The sequence below is a fragment of the Cnephaeus nilssonii genome, assembly GCF_951640355.1.
Source record: "Cnephaeus nilssonii genome assembly, chromosome: 13".
Classification (NCBI taxonomy): Eukaryota; Metazoa; Chordata; class Mammalia; order Chiroptera; family Vespertilionidae; genus Cnephaeus; species Cnephaeus nilssonii.
The window spans coordinates 19,103,685-19,114,644 of record NC_137084.1 but is presented as its reverse complement, the minus strand read 5'-3'; the positions used below and the strand labels follow the sequence as shown (position 1 = coordinate 19,114,644).

The 10,960-nt window shown below is 53.6% G+C and overlaps 1 protein-coding gene across 1 annotated transcript; it reads left to right on the top strand.

Annotated features, from left to right (window-relative positions):
- Positions 1-422: 422 nt before the first annotated feature.
- SSRP1 (structure specific recognition protein 1) lies at positions 423-9,989 on the top strand. The gene is made up of 17 exons (XM_079788882.1): positions 423-551; positions 1,054-1,192; positions 1,580-1,765; positions 2,382-2,487; positions 2,736-2,926; positions 3,028-3,258; positions 3,397-3,500; positions 3,594-3,722; positions 3,986-4,207; positions 4,906-4,978; positions 5,387-5,525; positions 5,650-5,695; positions 7,565-7,694; positions 8,117-8,287; positions 8,453-8,541; positions 9,056-9,242; positions 9,510-9,989. Exons 2-17 carry the CDS (start codon positions 1,139-1,141, stop codon positions 9,579-9,581), a joined length of 2,130 nt encoding a protein of 709 aa, XP_079645008.1. The 5' UTR covers positions 423-551; positions 1,054-1,138; the 3' UTR covers positions 9,582-9,989.
- The last annotated feature ends 971 nt before the right edge of the window (positions 9,990-10,960 follow it).

Here is a 10,960-nt window from a genome sequence, read left to right as displayed (position 1 = left end):
GGGCAGTCACGGCGACACCAACACCCGCATTCCCTTCGCAGACAGCGGGAGGGGTCATTTCTCTCCCCAACCCAAAGTAGTTCTCTTCTTGTCCCATAGACTTCCTTCCACTCCACAGAAACCACTATTGTGCAGAAGAGAGGGACCCACATCCATCTGACACACGCCTCTGTGGAAAGTCCGCTAGAGGAAAACCACACATTTTCTCTTTAGAACCTAGTCCTTCACTGAAGCAATGTCTGTAATTTTCAAAGAGCCCTACGCGGTCCCATTTCCTCGTCCGACGCCACGCGGATGGGACTTCCTCGCCGCCGGGATGCGCTCAGGGTCCTCCAGACCCGCCGGCGCTCTACGTGATCCGCGCCTCTCTAGCCAGCTCGTCCTCTCTATGGTTTGGAGTCAGCTTCCGGTGGCGGGACGCTGGGCGGCGCACGCGGGAAAAGCTTCCCCCGTGTCCCCCCACCACCCCGTGTCCCCGCCCCCTCCCCCCGCGTCCCTCAGCGCGCCCACCGCCCGCACCGGGGCCGTCGCGAGGCCTGCTGCTAGAGGAGGTGGGTGGTCGCCGTCCCCGTGCCCCAGGAGGGTCGAGTCCTGCTCCCCCGCGGAACACTCCAGATGGGCCGTTCCGCGTTCGAATCCGCGGGCAGCGGGCGAGTCCACTTGGTGGGGAGGGGGGGGGGGAACCCGGGTCTGGGGCCGCGGCGCGGTGGGCACGCCAGCAGTTGCTGGGAGGGGAACCCTGCATCCTGAGCTGGGTTTGGGCGCGGGCGAAGTGCGGGTTCCGGCTGGCCCTGGGGTACCGCTGCTCGTTGCCATGGCGCCCGGCGGAGCGCCCAGAGCCTGGGTCTGGTTGGGGTGTAAGCGCTACTCCAGGCCCAGTTCTCTGGTCCGGGCTGGGTCTGGCCCCTCGAGGTCTGCGGAGCCCACCGGAAGGCTCCCAGGCAGAGAAGATCCTCGACATCGCAGGCACAGCCATGGGTTGCCACCTGGCCCCATCCGTGGGCAGAGTGAGGTGTTGCCTTCCATGCTCAGGTGTCTCCCTCTTGAATTCAGATTTCCAACCTGCTGAGTGAGGATCTGCACACCTACCCAGGATTTGGGGCCCAGCTCCCAGTTGAGGCCAAAAGGGGCAGTTAGCATGGCGGAAACACTGGAGTTCAACGACATCTATCAGGAGGTGAAAGGCTCCATGGTAAGAAGGGCTTGCGCTTTTGATAGAGGTCGGGAAGCGGGAGCGGAGCAGACTTTCTGCCCATTCGCAAGAGCTTGCTTGGATCGTGTTGCTACTTTGGAAAAGGAGTCAGAGTGTCATGTATTTGGTGTTGCCCCAACAAAAGGTGCCAGTGAGAAAGTTCACGAGTTACAGGGTCTCAGAGTTTGAAGGGACCATGCCTGCTGTTCAATCCAGAATCCTGAAACTGAGGACCTGCAAGGGTTCTGGATGCCAGAGCCAGGATTAGAATCCGGGCTTCCTGGCTTCTTGTCCCTTTTGTGCTGCCCCCCACCACTTCAGCTGTCGCTTCTGGATTGATAACTGGCCAGCCTAGAATGATGCATTTGGACCCATTTTTTCCAACAGAATGATGGTCGGCTGAGGTTGAGCCGCCAGGGCATCATCTTCAAGAACAGTAAGACGGGCAAAGTGGACAACATCCAGGCTGGGGAGCTGACGGAAGGCATCTGGCGCCGTGTGGCTCTGGGCCATGGACTTAAACTGCTCACAAAGAACGGCCATGTCTACAAGTATGACGGCTTCCGAGAATCGGTGAGGTGTCCTCTTGCCACAAACCCCCCTTTTATGGTGCCATCTTGTTTCATTTTAATCTTCTAGAGAGAGTCGGGTCTCCTTCCTGTGGTAGCCACGCAGTTGCTGGTTTGAGCTCCGTAGAGCAGGGCCATTGAGGCCACCACGCAATTAGTGTTCAGCTTTGGGCATCAGAGTTTGGAATGTCTTTGTGCCTTGACTTCCAGAAGATTTTCTGCCTTTTTTTTTTTGGTTTCTGCTTGTTGCCTTTATCCAGCTACAGAGTCTTAGTTTGATGCGTTAGTTCAAGTTTTGTCTTTCCATTTTGAACTGCCTGAGTTGAAGACTTTACTTCATTTTAATGTTCACTTTCATTAAAGCGATATCTGCACAAAGATAGCCCTGTGAGGCCCATAACCACGAGCTGTCAGTTCCTTACGCTACTCTTCCCCTCCCAGAGATCCAGTCCCCAGAAACAACCTCTTACAGTGTTTTATAGCTGAGATTCTAAATCAGCATGGATTTCTGATAAAAGGTATATTGGGGCAATTTCTCAGAAATAGATAATTCCAGAATGTTCCAGCTTGTGTTAAGACCATCAGTGTTACTGGGATTGTTCTCTCCGCTCCACCCACAGGAGTTTGAGAAACTCTCTGATTTCTTCAAAACTCACTATCGCCTTGAGCTAATGGAGAAGGACCTATGTGTGAAGGGCTGGAACTGGGGAACGGTGAAGTTTGGTGGTGAGTCCTGGGCCAGGCTGAGGTTTGGGGAGATGGTAGGATGAAGGGTGGGAGCCTTTAACTTGTTTCACTCTTTCTGTCACTGTCTCTGATTTCCTCTCATGTATTTATCAAGGACCACTGTGCCCGGTCTTGTGGGTACAGTGTGAACAGAGTAGCCCTGTCCTCAGGGAACTTGTGTCTAGTAGGAATGTGGTTTATGCAGACTCGAGGGGAGGAGCTGTGGCTTGATAGCCCTTTCCCCACAGGGCAGCTGCTTTCCTTTGACATTGGCGACCAGCCGGTCTTCGAGATACCCCTCAGCAACGTGTCCCAGTGCACCACAGGCAAGAATGAGGTGACACTGGAGTTCCACCAGAACGATGATGCAGAGGTCTCGCTCATGGAGGTGCGCTTCTACGTGCCTCCCACCCAAGAGGATGGCGTGGACCCTGTTGAGGTGAGGCCTCCCCTGGTCACCTTGGGGCTGTTGCTGCTGAGCAGGCCTGGCTGGCCTGGGAGCAGGACCTGCTGCTCCATTACCAGTGTGTGCTTTCGCAGGCCTTTGCCCAGAACGTGCTGTCTAAGGCGGACGTGATCCAGGCCACGGGAGACGCCATCTGTATCTTCCGGGAGCTGCAGTGTCTGACTCCCCGAGGACGGTACGACATTAGGATCTACCCCACGTTTCTGCATCTGCACGGCAAGACCTTCGACTACAAGATCCCCTACACCACGGTGCTGCGCCTCTTTTTGCTACCCCACAAGGACCAGCGCCAGATGTTCTTTGTGGTGAGCAGAAATCACTGGGAGTGGATTGGCCTGGTTTGTGCCCGAGTCTGGCAGATGGATTTCACTGGGGTTTAGTTAATCAGCAAGTTCTCGTGGGGCTTCGACTGGTGCTAAGCCTTGTTGGCTCTTCCTTACCAGATCAGCCTGGATCCCCCCATCAAGCAAGGCCAGACCCGTTACCACTTCCTGATCCTCCTCTTCTCCAAGGACGAGGACATCTCCTTGACTCTCAACATGAACGAGTGAGTGCTCCTTCATGCCTGCCCCTGACTGCAGGAGATGGGTGCGCATTAGGAGGCAGCTGAGCTCGTGATCTCATCTTCCTCTGTTTGTAGGGAAGAGGTAGAGAAGCGCTTTGAGGGGCGGCTCACCAAGAACATGTCGGGATCCCTCTATGAGATGGTCAGCCGGGTCATGAAGGCACTGGTGAACCGCAAGATCACAGTTCCGGGCAACTTCCAAGGGTGAGCATGCAGGCCCCGGGTCCTGGGCTGCGGGGATGGGCTGTGCCAGGCCTCCTGGGTAAGCCCCTCCTGGGATGGGAGCGCAGCTGCTCAGAGGCCTGGTTGGGTCGTATCTTGATGGTGTCAGTCACCTTCATTAGAGCAGCTTTGTGCGCTTCACTCACTTGAGGGCCTGAGCAGATGAACTCCCGAGAGGTGAACTCTGTGGCTCTGTGCAGCCTGCTGCCTCAGGCACTGACGGGGCTCCCTGTGCCCTCCACCAGGCACTCCGGGGCCCAGTGCATCACCTGCTCCTACAAGGCGAGCTCAGGGCTGCTGTACCCGCTGGAGCGGGGCTTCATCTATGTCCACAAGCCACCGGTGCACATCCGCTTTGATGAGATCTCCTTCGTCAACTTCGCCCGTGGCACCACCACCACACGCTCCTTTGACTTTGAAATTGAGACCAAGCAGGGCACTCAGTATACCTTCAGCAGCATTGAGAGGTGAGAGCCACTGCCAGTCACTTCCTGGGTATCCTGGTCCTTACCCAGCCTTGACTGGGAGGCCTGGGACCCCCCCCCCCCTCCCTTGGCCTATGACTTGTCCCTGACTTCATGCCTTGAGCAGAATTTTTCTTTTGCTTCCCTGGGATTTGGTTCTTCTCCTTGAAGTGCTCAGCCTTTGGAAGCCTCTGCATTGTTTTTTTTTTTCTGTTCTTAACAATATTGTTTCCCATATTACTAAAGCTCTTGTTCAGTACTAGCCCTCTCCTCCTCCACTCCCCCCATGATGGAAATGCTATCTTTCCCTTTCCTGGAATGAGCTCGGTGCCCGAGAATACAGCAGCTAATGTTTATCGAGTGCTTGCTGTTTCACACTTAATCCTCATAACAGCAGTGAAGTATGAAATACAGACCAGTCAAAAGATGACATCCCCTCCCCTGGCATCCTCCCCCCTACTCGGTGCACCCCTCCCCACCTTTTCTTTCTTAGAACTCTTGAGAGTTGTACAGGTTCCTCTTTCAAGACTAGTGTCAGACTCTTTCCTGCTGTCTTCCGAGGGTCTCTGAGCTGCTGGGTTGGATAACGTGGTCAAGAGCTCCAGGCCCCACGGTCTGTCCCGGCCCATGGTGTCCGAACAGCGTGTAGTCCTCTTCTCGTTGGCCCTGCCTGTCTGGTAACTGTGCGTCTCCCCCCACAGGGAGGAGTATGGGAAGCTGTTTGATTTTGTCAATGCAAAAAAACTCAACATCAAAAACCGAGGACTGAAAGAGGTACCGCTGTGTGTGGAGAGGCTGAGCCTCTCCCGTTCTTTCTCTGGTGGGGAAAGGGGCAGGGATTCTTCCAGCTTTTTTTTCACTCTCCCTTCTCTTCTTACCTTATAGAAGAAAGAGGTGCGTGTGACCCTTCCCCCTCCTGATGCAGGTTTCCTCGCATGACCTTAGTTCAGTCTCTGCCGCCCCCAGGAGCCCCCAGTGGGGCTGGGAGAGGGAGGAGCTTGGACTAACCCAGTTGGCAGGAAGTTTTCGGGGCACAGGCCCTGCACGCTGGCTGTGTGTGGACAATTCAGCCCCAGCTGGGGCTGTTGCTCTGATCTTACAGGCATGGGGGCGTGCTTTTGAGTGTGCAGGGCTTCTGGCGCCTGGGCGAGTGGCCCTTACTCCCACCTCTTCCCTGCCTAGGGCATGAACCCAAGCTACGATGACTATGCTGACTCTGATGAAGATCAGCACGATGCCTACTTGGAGCGGATGAAGGAGGAGGGCAAGATCCGGGAAGAGAATGCCAATGACAGCAGCGATGACTCGGGAGAAGAAACCGGTGGGCTAGCCTGGGCAGTGCCGGGGCGTGGGGCTGTCAGACTCTTCCAGCCAGAGCCGGGTGTCTGGGTCAGGGGAGGGGATTTCCATGGGGCAAAGCTGACGAGCCCTGTGTTCCTTTTCAGATGAGTCTTTCAACCCAGGTGAAGAGGAGGAGGACGTGGCAGAGGAGTGAGTTTTGGGTCCACCTCATGGGGGTGGCTTGTGAGCTTAAAGGGACCAGAGGTTTCTGGCCATTTCTTGTGTCCCCAGCATAAGCTACTGATCCAGGGTAGAAAATGACCTTCAATGAGGTGGTAGATGGAGATGATGCTTTGAAAATGGTCAAGTGTAGCCCTAGCTGGTTTGGCTCAGTGGATAGAGTGTCAGCCTGCAGACTGAAAGGTCCCGGGTTCAGTTTCGGTCAAGGGCATATGCCCGGGTTGTGGGCTCGATCCCCAGTAGGGGGTGTGCAGAGGGCAGCTGATCAATGATTCTCTCTTCTCATTGATGTTTCTCTCTCTCCCTCTCCCTCTCTGAAATCAATAAAAATATATTTTAAAAAAAAGAAGAAGAAAAGAACATTGTCAAGTGGAAATGCAAGGCACGTTGTGAAGCCAGAAAAGTGTAGTGGGAGAGGCTGTGCTGAGACTCAGCCAGTGCTCCCACTTACCAGCCAGGAGTCCTTAGGTCATTGAATCTCAGCTTTTCCACCTGTGAAGTGGCAGTAATGCCCCCATATTGATCAAGACTTTTGATTGCCAGTGTCAGAAATGTTACAAACTGACTATAGCATGAAAGGGAATTTTGTGAGTTCTTATAAATGGAGAGGCCAAGGGATAAGATTGGCTTCAGGCACCTGGGTCAAGTTGCTCAGAAGCTGTGGGAAATGTGTTTCTGTTCCTTCTGATTTCCATATTTTTATTGATTTCAGAGAGGAAGGGAGAGGGAGAGAGAGAAACATCAATAATGAGAAAGAATCATTGATCAGCTGCCTCCTGCATGCCCTTTACTGGGGATCGAGCCCACAACCCAGGCATGTGCCCTTGACCAGAATCGAACCTGTGACCCTTCAGTCTGCAGGCCAATGCTCTATCCAGTGAGCCAAACCAGCTAGGGCTGATTTCCTTATTTTGGATAGGTTTGTTTGCCCCGGGCAGTGCCAAGTGACCCTCAGAAGCTCTGGGCAGGCTTAGTCCACCTGGTTTAACACCAGGAGTACCTCTGCTCTTAGGCAGCAGTGAGCAGGGTGGTTATGTGGCCCTTCTGAACCTGAGTTTTGAGCATGTGCTCTGATGGGCCAGAACTAGGCCATGCACCCACCCTTAGTGCCTGCGGTTGGGTGAGCCTGTCCTGAATGGCAGCACAGTGGTTCCCAACAGAAAATGGGGACTCTTAATCCAGAAGAATTGGAATGAACATTGGGGAGAAATAGAAAAGAAAGTCTACAGGAGCCCACTACCCGTGCTTGCCACATGCTTGTTCATAGTGAGTCATTGAGAAAAGGCTCATGAAAACGCCTTGAAAACTTCAGCACCAGGCAAGTATAGGTGGTTCTCTCTTCTGCAGCATTCTGTGTGTATCAGATAGGACTGTTAATTACATGAGTATGTACAGGGTTAGGCCGGGGCTGGTTTCCCCCACTTTTTCTAGTAATTATCTCTTTACTGGAAAGACTACAGCGTCGATTAAAATGAGTAACTCAAAGGAAGTGGTGAAGTGGACTTGGGGCATGTTGATGAGACAATTCCTGTCCTCAGGAGCTTGGGGATGGAGTGGGACTTGGGTTAGGCTGTGACCAACGAGAGCAGCTGAAGCCCATGTGTTTTCCTTTGATTGAGTCACCAGGTAGCCCATTGCTGTGGCTGGGCCTGGAGAGGTGGTGGTGGAAGCCACCTCAGCGAAGAGGAGGAAGCAGAGCTGGAGATGGTGGTGGAGGCTGCGTGGTCCTCCTCCCATTCCCCTTTCTCAGCAGGTGTCTCTGGACTTACGTTCTTCCTGATCTGGGGCCATGGGGGTCCGTCCTCCCTCCCTGAGTCTCAGCCCCACTCTCCTTGGCAGGTTTGACAGCAACGCCTCTGCCAGCTCCTCCAGTAACGAAGGTGACAGTGACCGGGATGAGAAGAAAAGGAAACAGCTTAAAAAGGCCAAGATGGCCAAGGATCGCAAGAGCCGCAAGAAGCCTATGGAGGTGCGGCCTCTCTTCTGAATGGGAGGGTGCTGGGTGGCCGTTCTCTGACTTCTGTCACCACCAGTGGGGCCTGCCGATGAGTTCTCCGGGGGCTGCTTTTTGTAGCCCGTGATGTCGGCCTCGAGGAGTATCTTGGAAATGTTCCTCTCTGGTCCTTAACATAATTAGCTTTTGGGATATCTGAATAGGAAACAGGCTTTACTTGTTCCAGGAGACCACAGGAAGGGCCCCTAATGAGCTGGGCACTGGGGTGCAGAGGGGAGGAAGACATGGTCCCCGTCCTTAGGGAGCTCTCAGTGTAGTTTGATGCTGTTTAGTCCTTTCTCCATTTTGTCCCCAGGGAGGTGACCCAAATAATTTCTTTGGGAGAATGTAGGGGTCTGTGGGATATAGGTGGCTGAAGGCATTGGGTGGTTATGCAGGTGAAGAAGGGCAAAGACCCCAATGCCCCCAAGAGGCCCATGTCTGCCTACATGCTGTGGCTCAATGCCAGCCGAGAGAAGATCAAGTCCGACCATCCCGGCATCAGTATCACTGATCTTTCCAAGAAGGCAGGCGAGATCTGGAAGGCAATGTCCAAAGAGAAGAAAGAGGTGAGTAGCCGCAGAGATGAGGGGTGGTGAAGCTTGTAATTGAGAGAGGGGGCAGGGGCCATTGGCAGAACTTTTCTGTAAGGGTTTTGCCTGCATCAGGGAAGGAATCTCATTCTCTGTTCTCTCTCTACCCCCCCTCCCACGGTGTGTGTGTGTGTGTGTCAGGAGTGGGATCGCAAAGCTGAGGATGCCAGGAGGGACTATGAAAAAGCCATGAAAGAATATGAAGGGGGAAGGGGTGAGTCTTCTAAGAGGTGAGTGTTGGGAACAGAATGGCCCAGTAACTGCTTTTTTAGGCAAATATTTTTGCAGGTCGAAGTTGAGAATTAGGGTGTTAAAGGTAATAGAGATGCCTCTGACTGCATTATGGCAGTGCTTCTCAAATCTGGGTAGGCAGTTGCCCAAGTATGGGTAATGTGCTAGGGAATTCGTCATCACTGGATAAATATGGCCCATTTTCCTAAAGGGTCAATTTTCTATGAAGGTATGGGATATTTAAATACATGTTGTTATAGATATCGTTCATGTGAATTAGTTTTTAAAGATAAAGCAAGAGGTGTCAAATAGGTATAAATAAGTTTTGCCTGCATCCAGGTTATGACCCCTAAGTCTTCTGCTTTTCCTTGGGGCACTTGGGGCTGACATGGCTGGCTGTTGACGATTATAGTGCAGTACGGCTGGGACCTAGAGAGGCCCTGTTAAAGCTGGGGGGAGGTTTGCCCTTGATGAACCTGAAGGCCTAGCCCCTTTGCCCTCTTGCTAATTTAGGGACAAGTCAAAGAAGAAGAAGAAAGTAAAGGTAAAGATGGAAAAGAAGTCAACTCCCTCTAGGGGCTCATCATCCAAGTCCTCATCAAGGCAGCTCAGTGAGAGCTTCAAGAGCAAAGAGTTTGTGTCCAGTGATGAGAGCTCTTCAGGAGAGAACAAGAGCAAAAAGAAGAGAAGGCGGAGTGAGGTGCGGCGGGAGTTTGGGGGCGGGGGGCCTGGCAGGGTCAGGGGCATCTGAGTTCGGGGTGGGAGGTGGCAGATGTTTCTGGGCTGAGGTTTGTGGCTGGTCCATCAGAGTAATGGGGTGGAGTGGATAGGTGGGATTCTGGCGTTCTGAAGGCTGGTGTTGGAGTTTAGGGATGGGGATAGGGAATGGGGGCCCTTCACCATTGAAAAGTGCTAGGAGGGCTACTGGGATTCTACCTTTCCCCTTAAGAGACATTTGGTTTTCCAGGACTCTGAAGAAGAGGAACTAGCCAGCACTCCCCCCAGCTCAGAAGACTCTGCGTCCGGATCTGATGAGTAGAGAGAAGGAAAATTCTCTCTCCTTGGGCTTGTCCTGTCACCGCCCCAGCCTCCCCACCCACGTTTTTGTACCAGTTTCTCATACAAAACGTAGCCTCTGCCATCGGAACAAGCTCTCCTGGGGGGATGCACTTCACTGGGACAGTGGGGGGTGTCTTACTCCCCTGCTCTTCACAAGGATGGCTCTTTATTGGGGAGAGATTGGGTGGGAGGCAGGGCAGTGCCGGGTTCAAACCCTTGTCCTCCTTTCCCGACCTTAGGGATATAGCGGCTTGTCCTGTTCAAGTTGCTGCCACAGGGGTCATGTGAGGTCAGGCCTGTAGCTCCTAACTGGGGCCTATTTCTACTTTTATTTTGTATTTCTGGTCTGTGAGAAAAATCATTTAATAAAGGGAACTGACTTTGGAAACCATGTCCTTATGCCTTCTCTGTAGCCCTGTTGTATTGCTCTCACTGTTGTTTACCACACCACTCTGACTGGGCAGGGCCCTGCTGGCCAGCCGGGAATCAGGTCTTCAGGTACATCCTGTTCTGTTCCCGGCTGGACAAGCATTGGTTTTCACCCTCTTCTGCCGGGATGGGCCACCGGAGAGTCTAGAAATGAGAGCTGATCTGATTAGGAAGCCTCTCTCACAGTTCCACTCCATTAGCCAAGCTGAGGGGAGGCGGCTACTGGCTCCATCCTTAATCACCTAGGAGGCGAGGGTCTTCCAAGCTTCAGTTAATGGAATCAGGATTGACTGGCCTCTGCCACCAGGAGAGTGGAAACCTGAGCCTGGACAGTTGGATAAGCGGGGTGGGGGTGGGGTTCCGGTCTGATGGGGTGCAGGAAAGGTGTGGAATACCGGTGGAGCTTGGGAGGAAAAGGGGTGCACCAAATTATGAGGTCGGAAGAATTTGTATCTAGGGAGCGGGTGTAACAGGAGATTGGTGAGGAAAATAGAGCTTCCAGTCTTCCTCAGGGTGGCTCTCAATCTGAATTTATACGCCACGTGGGATGGCCACGTGGCATAGGCGCCCAGGTGTTACCACAGAAGCCTCCCGTCGGCCAGTGGTTACCTTCTTCCTCGCCGTGACTCTATGGTGCCGCAATCAGTTCAGGCCGCGGGGCCCGAGCCTTGCGCCGTCCCCTTAAGTTTCCTCTCTAGGCTGTCATCTCGGTGGCCATTTTGCCCAAACGCTATTAGCGGCTGAATTGCGTCAGTTTCACCCGGGTCGGGTCCTGGGGCGGGTCCCTCATTTGCGAGACTCATGAATAATTGAGTGCCTGGGCTGCGCCTGTTTGCATACGGTCAGGCGAGTTCGGCACGGGCTTTCCGCGCCGGGTTTCCATTGGCTCATGGATATTCATGAGGCGCTCCGGGGGCGTGGGCCTGGGCG